This window comes from Oncorhynchus nerka, linkage group LG14, assembly GCF_034236695.1.
Source record: "Oncorhynchus nerka isolate Pitt River linkage group LG14, Oner_Uvic_2.0, whole genome shotgun sequence".
NCBI lineage: Eukaryota > Metazoa > Chordata > Actinopteri > Salmoniformes > Salmonidae > Oncorhynchus > Oncorhynchus nerka.
In genome coordinates, this window is record NC_088409.1 from 25971963 (window position 1) to 25985343 (window position 13381).

Sequence of the window (13381 nt, forward strand, 5' to 3'; positions counted from 1 at the left end):
TGAGAGAGAGAGAGAGAGAGAGAGAGAGAGAGAGAGAGAGAGAGAGAGAGAGAAAGGAAGAGAGAGAGAGAGACCCGTTTATACCTGGTGCTAACATAGATCCTTTGTCCTGATTATTTACATTCTGATTGTGCCCACATTTCCTGGTCCCTCCCTGTACGCAAATTAACTGAGTGTTATTCTTTTAAAATAATATTTATTTATTTATTTATTTTAAGATACCCCTATTGATGTCATAATTTAATGGTGCCACCTGTCAATGATTTTAGAAGGTGGGAAAATGATGATTTCAATTGTTTCTCTGTCCAGATCTGTCTACTGTACACACAAGACAAGACATCCAGACACAATGAATGTTTGACTACCTCTGGGGGTGGTCAGAAAGATCTGATCACAATCAGATCGCAATGCATATTGTTAATCGTCTACACCTGTCTAAAAATGTGGGCACAATCAGAATGTGGACCAGATCAGGACAGATGATACATGTTGTTAAAACCAGGTATAAATGGGGCTAAAGAAAGAGAGAGGCAGAAGAGAGAGATAGTCAGTGTGTGTTAAGGGGGTGGGGTAAGTAAAGGATATGGAAAGAGAGAGTAAGAGGAGAGGGAGCGCTGGGTAGGTTGGTTCTGTGGTTGATTAACTGTGTCTACTGGCCTCTGCCCCTCAGAATGTGTTTTTGTGTGTATCCAGGTCCATGTTCAAACTCAACTCTAGATTTGTTTAAAATCTTTATTCGCTTTGTCTTCTGCCATGATGACAGGCAATGTTTGTGTGGGTAAAAACATTGTGTGTGTGTGTGTGTCTATTTAAGAAAGCCAGCTGTTAATGACATTAAGTGGTGGCAAAGGAGGGGCATCTCTACTGTTTATATGAGTGGAGGCCAGGGTAGCACTTCACAGCAATCCATAACACACTGTTAATCAGAGAGAGAGAGAGGAGATGAAGAGAAAGAGAGAGAGAGAGAGAGGAGATGAAGAGAAAGAGAGAGAGAGAGAGAGGAGATGAAGAGAAAGAGAGAGAGAGAGAGAGAGAGAGGAGATGAAGAGAAAGAGAGAGAGAGAGAGAGGAGATGAAGAGAAAGAGAGAGAGAGAGAGAGGAGATGAAGAGAAAGAGAGAGAGAGAGGGAGGGGGGGGATTAGTGGAGCAAGACAGAAGGAAAGAAAGACAGAGAGAGACAAACTGCAACAGAATGACAGACAGAAACAAACTGGAAAGAGAGCACTACAGAGGGAAAGAAGAGGTGGAAAGAAAAAGAGAGTGTGTTGGAGAAAGAGACGACAAGAGCAGTCAAGGTACAACTACATTTCATACAGTTTGCTTTCCTGTAGAGCTGCAGAACCATAGTCGTTGTTCTAAAGCAGAGTGGAACCCCATTCAACGTTCTAAAGACAATTAGAACTGTAATCACTATTCCAAAGCACAATCAGAAGCCCAGTCAGTGGTCTATAGTACAGAACCTCCCTTTAAGGAAGCAGAGTGTAGAGAGAGGTCCAGCCTGGTCTCATGGAAGTTCTCCACATGATCCAGCTCCTGCTCTGCTGTACTGCTCACAGTTTGGGTTACACATGACACGTGGCACAGAGAGAGAGAGAGATGCAGAGAAAGAGATGTAAACATAGAGCGGGAGAGACAGATAGAGAGAGAGAGACAGAGAGAGAGAGAGAGAGAAAGACAGAGAGAGACAGATAGAGAGAGACAGAGAGAGAAAGAGAAAGACAGAGAGAGAGAGAAAGACAGAGAGAGACAGAGAGAGAAAGAGAAAGACAGAGAGAGAGAGAGAGAAAGACAGAGAGAGACAGAGAGAGAGATAGGCAGAGAGAGAGAGAGACAGAGAGAGAGAGAAAGACAGAGAGAGAAAGAGAAAGACAGAGAGAGAGAGTGTCACGGGGAACTCGGCGAATGAGGTGGGCAAGGGTCCAGAAACACACAAGGCATGAGGGAAGGGAGGCTGTCAGATTTGACAAAGGAATGCATTGAATTAATGTGGTATCAATCATAAAAGGTGGCCTACAGTATTTCATCTTGCTTATGCAAATTAGCTTTCCTGTCAAAATACAATTATACTTGTGTGCTTTATTTCGTAACTTTTTTCTAGTTTACCTCTCCTCCCTCATATGGTCTGATAGGAAGACAGTGGTAATCTCAGGTCTTTTATAATACACGGTGTGATCAACCTCAGGCTCTCATATACACATCATTCAAAGTTCTTCTGTCACCACTGGAGTGATGTGTGCTCACACTCACACACACACACTCATGCAAGCACGTACACCAAAACGCACACGAACGAGGACACACAACGAAACACACACACACTGCATGATGTCATCTATAAGATATTCTGTAGTTGAACTAAGGACTGCGTAGAAGAGTAAAAACACTAAATGTTTGTTTGATCTACTGCTCTGTGATGCCATGACAAGAGAAATCTGAACCTTAAACCTATGCATTTACAAATTGTGCTCTACTTTCACACACGCAGACACAGGCACACACATGCACACAGCCTCCATCCCTTGATGTAGTGTTTAGAGTTGCTCTCTCCCTAGCTACTGCAGCGTTCCATCTTTCTGAATGAAGATCAGTTGGGAGGCGTGGTGTAGAATGGCAAGGACCAGCGCTTCCCACTAGAGGGCAGCAGTACATTGATATACTACTGCAGCATCAGACCTGCCTGGGCTGGGCTCCTATGGTGGGTTACAATGGAAAGATCTCAATTGCATACTCCTTGCATCCTCTCTCCTTGTCTCCTTCTCAAACCCCTTTGGAGGAGAAGATCAGAGGGGCAGGTCCTCTGGCTTTCTCATCCAATGGGTTTTGAGGAGGAGACGAGGAGAGAAGATGCGATGACTACGCAATTGAGATCTTCCCTGAGTCTCTATACTGATTCCCATTGGAGTAGGATGAAGTTGTTCCTCTTGGGATTGGGGTGGGTAAACTGATCTTAGATTGTGCTTTCTGGCAACATCTACCTGCCTGGTCTGGAGGGATTGCACCATATTGCTGGCCTTCCTCAGTGGAGTGCAACGGCGCAGACAGACATGGGATGTAGAGACACGGTTCATTATTCCCACGACAGTGTCATGTTTGTGCTGCACTATACACTTCTGTAGCTGTTCCCTCCTGAATAAGCCCCAGGTGAGTATAGAGGGAGTTCTGAAGGCTGCAGTGTCAACCTGTTTTCATGCCACTTAGGCAAGCCTCTACCCATGAATACTGCTGACCAGTCAGCTCAGGTTTATGTGTACTGTGGTTCTGAATCTGTCACCTTGACATTTCAATGGAAAAACAGTCCAAATCAGTCCCGTGTGACTCAGTTTGTAGAGCATGGCGCTTACAATGCCAGGGTTGTGGGTTTGATTACCATGGGGGACCAGTATGAATATGTATGCACTCACTACTGGAAGTCTTGGCTAAGAGCATTTGCTAAATTACTCAAATGTGAACATACAAGCCAAGACTATTTGCACTGTTAGTCAACTCCTGCTTTTCAGTGTGTGATATCCAGAGCAACCGAAATCCTGTTTGAACAACTTTTGAAAACGAGAACCAAGTGGCACAGCGGTCTAAAGGCACTACATCTCATTGCTAGAGGCATCACTACAAACCCTGGTTCAATTCCAGGCTAGATCACAACCAGCCGTGATTGGGAGTCCCATATGGCGCTGCACAATTTGACCATCGTCGTTAGGGTTTGGCCGTCATTGTAAATAAGAATTTGTTCTTAACCGACTTGCCTAGTTAAATAAAGGTCCAATAAAAGATTCACACTTTATTATAAACTACATGTGGTTTTAGCCATTTTTTATTCCATTAATTCCATTTATTCACATTTCCCACCCAAAAATTCAATTAAAATGACATGGTAAGATTTAAAAAGCAAATTTTAGAAAGGGAGGAAGTCACTGGTACTGCCCAAATCTAGGTCTGAACACAAAGCATCATGGGAACTCCCGCTCAACCCCAGTGTAACCAGTGGTCCTTGGAGTCGTAATGACAAAGGTTGAGGGAGATGAGGAAGAAGTGAGACCATATATACAGTTGAGGGGACAACCTTTTGATGAGTATGAACATTTTGTTGAACAGCCCAATAGAACACTTGAGAACCTGTCCAAAAGACTGCACTCCCCTTCAGTTAAAAAACTATCCGTTTAATACCTCCATCTCACCCTTTACGACAACAAACCCATTACTTAACAGAAGAGGTGTACAATCACACAATACTACCTGACTTCTATGGTTACTAAAAGCCTGATAACTTGGTCAAAGTAAATAGTGCATTTTATTTGTGGGCAGTAGAACAGGAAACAGTGGTATTAGTCTTTATACCTTTATTTTGTCTGCTGAGGTGAGAAGTTACACAAACACTACCTGGGCCAGAGAGATTTCTGTATGAGCAGTCCAATATTCTATAGGTAGGTTTGAAACAGGAAGCAAAACAAAAGAAACTCATTCCAGACAAAGCAATACAATAGTAACTTGAATATTGACTACAATCTCAAATCATTGTTACCTGAAAATACCAAAGCATGAAATGACTCCATGTATTTGACAAACTTGCTAAGCACAGACATGAATGAGTACTCCACATATTTTACTCTCGAATGTGACATGAAAAATAACATTAAGGCTTTTAATCAGAACCAGATCAAGCCCTACTCAACACCAATCCAATATTTACCACTCACAATTCAAAAATAACAATTCAGAACTTCAAAAGCCTGCCTTTCCCCTCTCCCAGTCTCTCTTATGGGTAAGGGTAGAGTGTAGGGACAGAACTATTTTACCTGCTAAAAATGGCGATGGATAAATTCACACTAGATGAAAGGTTTCAATCCCAAAAATAAACAAAACCTTCAGAGACACAGGCAGTAATAAAAACGTATGGTACTCAAACTCCGGCCCTGGTGACAATGCAAGGTGTGACAGTGTAAATATACAGTATTGGTACCACAAAAGCTGACATTCAGATAAATTAGTCCAATGTGACATTGGAGTTGGTTATGTGTAGTTACAGCTTCTCCCCCTCTCGCTACACACACAGGGAGAGGGGGAGGGGCTTAGTCTGATGTACATGGAAGAAAAGAAACAAGGAAATATAAAGGTCCAAATCTGAGAAGGAAAATCACAAAACGAGGCCATTCCTGTCAAAAGCTTTCCATCCTATCAATAGCTTTCCATCCTATCCTGTCAATAGCTTTCCTTCCCCTTTTCACAACAAGAAACTGATCATGTTATCTACATTGGTGGGTCAAATAAAAAATGTCACCACCTCCCTCTCCCCATATGAAATGATGAATACTCCTGTCCATCCATCTATCCACCACTCTTATAGAGTAGACCAGTCCACTTCCCCCTCTCTACACCTTCCTAAAGTACTTAAAACAGGCCCCCTCCATTTAAATACAAACCATAAGGTGAGGCAAGACCCCCCCCAGAATGACCCATCTCTTTCTCACAAAGTATAAAAATCATTTACCCCTGTCCTGTTACTACACACAATTCACAAAAATCTTTGAACCCCCCCCCCCCCTCCCTCCTGGTTTTCATCAGAATACAAACCCTTCATCTCTCCCTTCTCTTTTGCCCAATAGCAAATAGATCCCCAACCCCTACCCCTGGGTACTTCTCTGAACTCCACCTGGCCACTTCTCTGAACTCCACCTGGCCTTCTGATGGACTAGGTGAAACATTATGTCGCTCACACCTTTTCAAGTCAAAACAAGTGCCTAGGTGGTGTGGGGTTAGGGGCCGATTTGAAATATGGCAATCCACCCCCCTCACTATCCTCTTCTGTCGTCATCCTCTACCAGAAGTCTCGGCGGTGGTAGGCATCAGGGTCGCAGTATTTGGTCACCACCACCCGGTTAGCAAACTTCCTGCCCGTCAGACCCTGCATGGCCTTCTGGGAGTCAAACACTGACATGAACTCCACAAAGATCTATAGGACAGAGAGGGATAGAGAGGAAATGTAAGGAGGTTCAATGGAGATCATTCAAAAAGGCAGTCATAAAGCTGAAGACGGACAGAAGCTTCTCTCTCTCACCTTGCCAGTGCCAGGGACCTCCAGCCCATCCACAGGTCTGGGGATCTCGATGCTCTTGACCTGGCCGTACTTGCTGCACTCGTCCCTCACATCCTCCACGATCTCCTCATATTCCTCTTCATCCACCAGCTCCTCCACAGCCACCATATTCATCAGACACAGCACCTCTGTGGGCAGGCCGGCCATCTGGGTCATTGAGCTGTTCATCAGGCCCGGCACCTGCAGCGTCACCGGTGTCTGATTTATACTTGTCTGGAGGGGAGAGGGGAGGGTTGGAGAAGGAGTGTTGGTGGATACAGAACATGCCGTGAGGGATTGGAAAAGTAAAAACAAACAGCACAGATCACCCCAAGGGCACAACATATGCTCCCCCTCGTCTCTATCGAAGATCCTCTGCACAAGATCCTCTGCACAAGTGCATCTTTCTCAAATGTCCTGAAGGCTCCCTGGACCAAGCGTTTCCCCTCTACCTTCTACTTCCCTCTCCACTGTAGCACACTATTCCCTGCCTGACCAGCTCCATCTCAGTCTTACCAGAGTGGCATTCTTGGATCCCACGCTGGCTCTCTGCACCAGGAGCTTTTTATCCCCCAGCTGCATGCCGTTGAGTCCTGCTATGGCCTGTGGGGACAGGGCATCTCCAAGTGGTTAATACAGCTGTCAATCAGCAGGGACAACCCCCCAGGGTCTATGCACTTCTACACTATACATTGAAATTATCCCTTTCAAGAACCCAATCAAAAGCTGAATTTAGGATTTTTACCTTTCTACAGATGGTCAGTTTAAAAGGTTTTATTACATTTTTACTGCAATTCAGTTCACTCATAACAGATTACTGTGAAATATTGGGAGCGTAACCATATGAAATCACTTTGTCAAGAATTATGTCTCTTGCTGTGGGGGCTAAAGTATTATATATGAAACAATAATATCACAAGAGCAGGTCCCCTTTAACATTCATTTAAATTTTTATTAATATGCAAGTAATTCAAAATGTGAAGAGATATTGCAAAAATGTGAGAGAAAAAATAAAATAAAAAGCTGGATCAAATCCAAAACCATTACATGGTGTGTGAAGAACTAAAATGAAGGGGGTGGTTAGCTACCTGATTCTCCATGGTGATCTGGTCGTTCAGGTTGACGTCTACATACTCACAGAACGCATAACCCTTAGACAAACCTGTGGCACTATCCTTGACCAAGTTAAAGGCCTTGAGAGGCCCAAACGATGTCAGGAGCTCCTTCACCTGGAGAACACAGAGAGGGAAGATTACCATAGAGATCAGAGGAGGAAAGATGGGAGGGACAGGGGAGATGGGAGAACAGTCAGACGAGGAGAGGAGACATTGTTGAACACTTAACATCTCAGACTATTGGAGCTCTTTCAAGCTGTCTGGCTTCCATCAACAGTGTTACTTCAGTACACTGCTAACCGCATCCAGCATTGACTAGGCATGTGAGGAAACAGGAGGTTTTCACTGGGCCAGACTGGGACGTCACGGGAGGTGAGCAGCCAGCCAGCCAGCATGTGGCTCCAGGTGACCTGGTTAGAAGGCTAAGCTGCTTAAGGTTAGCTCACTGACCTGGTCATCATTCAGGTAGTTGGGCAGGCCCCCGATGAACAGCTTGTGGGCCGAGTCAGGCACCACTGTGGACACCACGCCTACACAGACAGAGAAGGAGAGAGAAGTTATTTAGTCAACCAAACGTTGATATAAACAGCCTACATCCAGTCTGATCCTACAGAGACGGGTAAATAGTTCAAGTATGCCAGACTGTTTAAAGATGGACTAAATAGAGAGTGAAAGAGCCAGAGAAGTTTGGACAGTAAACCGACAGAGACAGACAGGCGGACAGACCAGGCACGTAGACGCTGGGGTTCTCGCTCATGCCGGGCAGAGGCTGGTAGTCATGGGGACGGCGGATCTTCAGACTCTGTCCCTGGAAGATGATGCCATCGAACGCCATGGCCTGGGTTGTCTCATCCACTGAGCGGAACTATGGGACAACAAACACAGACCCGGTTTTAGAAAGGTAGAGGGTTAACTTTCACCTGTCAGATTATTTCAGAAAGCGCAGATAAAAGGGCCGAACAGGCCCCCATTAACATCGACGGGGCTGTAGTGGCGCGGGGTCGAGAGTTAAGTTCCTTGGAGTCCACATCAACAAACTAGAATGGTTCAAACACACCAAGACAGAGGGCACGACAACACCTATTCCCCCCTCAGGAGACTGAAAAGATTTGGCATGGGTCTTCAGATCCTCAAAAAGTTCTACAGCTGCACCATCAAGAGCACTGGTTGCATCACAGCCTGGTATGGCAACAGCTCAGCCTCCGACCGTAAGGCACTACAGAGGGTAGTGCGTACAGCCTAGTAAATCACTGGCGCCAAGCTTCCTGCCATCCAGGACCTATATAATAGGCGGTGTCAGAGGAAAGCCCATAAAATTGTCAGAGACTCCAGTCACCCAAATGATATGATGTTTCCTCTGATACCGAGCGGCAAGCGGTACCGGAGAGCCAAGTCTAGGACCTAAATGCTCCTCAACAGCTTCTAACCCCAAGCCATTAGACTGCTGAACAATTCATAAAAATCACCACCGGACATTTTACATTGACCCCCCCCTGTACACTGCTGCTACTCGCTGTGTTTGTTACCTATGCAGTCACTTCACCCCCCACCTACATGTACAAATGACCCCAACTAGCCTGTACCCCCACACTGACTTGGTACCGGTGCCCCCTGTATATAGCCTCGTTATTATTATTACTTTATATTTTTATAGTTACTTTAATTGTAACTTTTATTTTAGCCTACTTGGTAAATATTTTCTTCTTCTTGAACTGCACTGTTGGTTAAGGGCTTGTATAAGTAAGCATTTCACGGTAAAGTCCACACTTCTTGTATTCGGCACATGTGACAAATAAAGTTTGATTTGAAAAGAGGTCCTTTTGGACTATTGAGGAAGGTCACATTTCTTCTCCAGTATTGCGTATAGTCAAGTGGGTGTTGAGACCCACCTCGAGGAAGGCAAAGTTCTTGTCCTGGTTGATCTGAACAGCAAGGACGGGGTTCCCTGGAGCCTGAGTGAGACCACCCAGACGCATCTGAGCATTGAAGAAATCCATCATGGACTCCTACACAGGTAGAGGGAGAGACATTGAGGCAATCCTCTGGAAGACTCACTCCAACAACAGTATTTATTATGCTCTCTGATCCCCCTGAGCTTGAAATACTAGTTGACAGAATCAGGTGGCGTGGCCCCTAGCCTTAACCTGACAGAATCAGATGGCGTGGCCCCTAGCCTTAACCTGACAGAATCAGATGGCCCGGCCCTAGTCTCATCCTGACAGAATCAGATGGCCCGGCCCTAGTCTCATCCTGACAGAATCAGATGGCGTGGCCCCTAGCCTTAACCTGACAGAATCAGATGGCGTGGCCCCTAGCCTTAACCTGACAGAATCAGATGGCCCGGCCCTAGTCTCATCCTGACAGAATCAGATGGCGTGGCCCCTAGCCTTAACCTGACAGAATCAGATGGCCCGGCCCTAGTCTCATCCTGACAGAATCAGATGGCGCGGCCCCTAGCCTTAACCTGACAGAATCAGATGGCGCGGCCCCTAGCCTTAACCTGACAGAATGAGATGGCGCGGCCCCTAGCCTTAACCTGACAGAATCAGATGGCGCGGCCCTTATCTTTAAACTGTCAAGGCTCTATGGTGAACTTTTTTTCTTTTTACAAGGAACATGTGAAAAATGTAGGCACAAACAAAGAAATTTAAAACCGCAATGAAAAATTAGGAAATAAAAGCTAGAATCCGTAATTTTTCTAGGCACACTGGTCCTCCTAAATAAAAATTCCAGGTCGCACAGCTACATATTCAGGCACATATGCGAGTAAAATTGCGGTACTGTAGAGCCCTGTATCAACTTCTACCTACTCCATCTCTCTGATCTCTGTCCCTACATCCATCCAGGAGCTAACTGACCTCTGTGATGCCGAAGGGGATGTTGCCCACATAAAGCCGACGGGCCTGTCTGGTCATCTGGCTTCCCACCACAGGGACGGGAGTGGGGGTCACGGCCAGGCCGTCTGGGGTCATGGTGGGCAGCAGGGCGGTGGCTGGGATCTGACCCGCAGCTTGAGGAGAAGTCACATGTTTAAAACACAACATTCATACAGCTTCCAGAACAAGACAGTATTAGTAGGAACACAGTTAAATAGGAGGGCAAACGAGGGTCAAAGAGTTGAATAGAGTAGATAAAAATAGAGAGGAGCGAGAACAAGGAAGAGAGGAAGAGGATGAAGAAGTGAGGCCTCCTCTCTTACCCTGCATGGCTTTGTACTGCATCACACTGATGTGTTCAAAGCCAGGAGGAGGGACGTCCCAGTACTTCTTCACTTTGTTCTTCTTCTTCGTTTCACGGTGCGGGGAACGACTGATGGAGAGAAAATAGGACAGGAGGAGTGAGGACAGAAAGACCAACAGAGGAGTGCAGGGAGAAACAGATGACGTAAAAAGACAAAGAAGTCATTACTTGTGATGTCCTGTGAGTCAAGCCTTAAATAGACCTTTAGAGAAACCTAGAGCTTCTCTTTAACCCATCTATGAGAAACACCAGGTTTACACTTCTGAATCCATGTTATAAATTATTATACCTTTTACAAATACAAGTGATTTCAAATGACATACTACTTTTAAATTATATTTACAGTGGATGATGTCACAGAGCCCTACAAATCTAACCCATTATTACAGAGTTGACCCTACAGTTTCATTTTTCTCTCTCCATAGAAACCCCTTACCGAAACCTTCCCACACAATGGTATACACAGGATATAATACGCTGCTGTAAACATGAGTGGATAGTACACAATCAGAGGAAAGATCACTTGCTAGAGTGACTGGAGTGATATTGTAATAATGCAGAAACAAGCTCTGTGTTAGTTTGCTGTATTACCTTACAGCAATCTCTTGGGGTTGTTGTTGGGATGGTGAGCTGAAATGACATTGGAAGGAGTTCACATTTCATTTCACTCCAACCCTGGTCACAGGTAGTTCCAATGAAGGAAGTGGAACTAGAGTGCAATTCGAAATTAGCCCCAAGCCACTGTTTGTATGAACTTCACATAGATGCTAAAGGATTGGATGGGTATAAGCAATATGGTCTTCTGCTGGAGCTCTCACCACATCCACTCCTTTCAGATCTACTAGTAGGGCCTAGGGATAGGGACCGATTTGGAATCTTCTACAGAACACTGAGGTCTAGTAAGTGTACGCTATGACTCTTTCCACTAAAATAACTTCAGGGACCAGGTGTAGAATGTTCAACGCATGTGTGAACACTGTTAGATGTGAGTCTTCCTCCACAAACTTGCATCTCACTGTCAGGACAATAGGTGGGCTACCTCATACAGAGGAATAATGCTGTATATCAATATGCTTGAGAGCTTTCTATTTCAGATTTAAACTTTTTACGAGGTACAGTCAGTGTTGCCTGGGTTGCTTATTTTCCAAGTGTCCTGATACTGTTCACTCATCAGGTGTGCAGATAGCCCTACTCAAACCAGTACGTAGTACCTGCACGTAACTAGGTCTCTTACACACCTGAGGGCGTGCAGTAAGACAATGCTGTAGTTACCTGCGTCTCGGTCTGCGCTCCTTGCTGTCTCCACGGCGATCCCTGCTGCGTCTGTCCTTGTCTCTGCTCCTCCTCTTCCTCTCTCTGCTGCGGCTGCGAGAGGGGGAGCGACGGTGGTGGCGGTTCTCCTTGTCCTTCTCCGCTGGAGGAAGGGAAAGAAAGGGGAAGGAACGGTGAAACAATAGAACAAGGGGGGATGGGAGGAAAGAAAACAGAAAGGGAGGAAAGAAAACAGAGGGGGAGGAGAGAAAACGGTTGAGTTAAAATAATATAGCTATGCCATTAAACAGACGCTTTTATCCAAAGCGACTTACAGTCATGCGTGCATACATTTTACGTACGGGTGTTCCCGGGAATCGAGCGCCCTATCCTGGCGTTGCAAGCGCCATGCTCTACCAACTGAGCTACAGAGGACCATAGAGATGGGGAGGAGAGAAGATGGTACAGGGGGCAAGAGGATTGACACCGTTACGTGTTTACTTTCATAGGATATAGCTACTGTATGGCCAAGAGATGTTAACTTTTTATGGATTAATATTTTAACTGGCAACTTCAACACATTCAGAGCAGGAAAACGTCAGCTGGCTCAAAACAGGGTCGATTAGTGACAGAAATATCGTTACTTTTAAACAATGGGTTAGCTAGTTATAGCCACACGAATGTGCCTGGGACGACAGCTGCGACAGTGTGGATTCTAGCAGCCAACGTCCCTACTAGCTAGTTAGCCAGCCCGCGCTCTTGTGTTGTGATGATATGCGATTGCTAACTAGCTAGTTTAGAACCTGGCTATAAAATATAAGTGATTAACTAGCTAGCTTACCTTGTTTGTTTTCAGACAGTTGTCTCTCGAATTCGTCGAAATCCGACATTGCCGTTTCTTATTTGCTAGCCCTAGCTAGTTAGTTAGTTGTGACTGTAAAATGGACGGGAATGCTGAGCGGTCGCTAGCTTGCGAAAAAAGTGCACAGCACACTTAGTAAAATGCTAGCTAACTACACACCACCAATGCAACGGTTTAGAAATATCAAAATAAACAACTCCAGGTGAGTTAAAGATGTGGTTCTAGTTTACACTAAGAAGTGAAAATAACTTTGATGAAGAAAACGTGTTATCTTGTGATAGCTAGTTAGATAAAGCAAAGTCCAGGCTGGGGCCTGTTCTTGAAGCAGTCGTGGTAGCGAGCTAATGCTAACTAGCAAGTCGATTGAATAAGGATATGCTGGTACAATTGCACATCCAATGTTATGCCGTTCGTCCTGTTGATGTTGCAACGGTGTTTAGCGTCGTCCCAATATATGTTTTTCAATTAAATGTATACAAGGAGAAAATACGGGATATGTTCGGTATGCCCGCTTTTTGCGTTTCGTCTCCCAGGCACCCCGTGACACCGGAAGTTGATATACACATTTTACATTTAGCGCCCCCCTTGGGCCTGTAATTCAACCTACAAAACATGTACATACAGTATATTATCTTTGCCCTAGCACCAAACAAGAAGTTCTTACAAAATGCATGATATTTTCTAACATTGGACATTATAGTATGCATTGGATACATGAAAGCTAGATATCCCTTTATTGATTTCAGAAACAACCTCTCAGATCTGTGATTACAACAGAAATTAGTTTGACCCAGGGGAGCAGCATTTGTTTTTCCTAGCATCTCCCTATCTACACACACATAGAG

At 45.0% G+C, this 13381-nt stretch overlaps 1 protein-coding gene across 4 annotated transcripts; it reads right to left on the reverse strand.

The window, feature by feature from the left end:
* Positions 1 to 4320: 4320 nt before the first annotated feature.
* LOC115117641 (splicing factor U2AF 65 kDa subunit-like) lies at positions 4321 to 13097 on the reverse strand. 4 transcript variants are annotated; one of them, XM_029646126.2, is made up of 13 exons: positions 12516 to 13097; positions 12037 to 12099; positions 11696 to 11837; positions 11015 to 11053; positions 10383 to 10492; positions 10042 to 10193; positions 9073 to 9189; positions 7910 to 8048; positions 7634 to 7713; positions 7157 to 7297; positions 6585 to 6671; positions 6051 to 6302; positions 4321 to 5945 (listed from the first exon to the last, which is right to left on the reverse strand). In XM_029646126.2, exons 1-13 carry the CDS (start codon positions 12562 to 12564, stop codon positions 5811 to 5813), a joined length of 1506 nt encoding a protein of 501 aa, XP_029501986.1. In that variant the 5' UTR covers positions 12565 to 13097; the 3' UTR covers positions 4321 to 5810. The 4 variants fall into 4 exon arrangements, with proteins under 4 accessions (XP_029501986.1, XP_029501988.1, XP_029501987.1 ...); XM_029646128.2 differs by lacking the exon at positions 12037 to 12099; XM_029646127.2 differs by lacking the exon at positions 11015 to 11053.
* Positions 13098 to 13381: the final 284 nt, after the last annotated feature.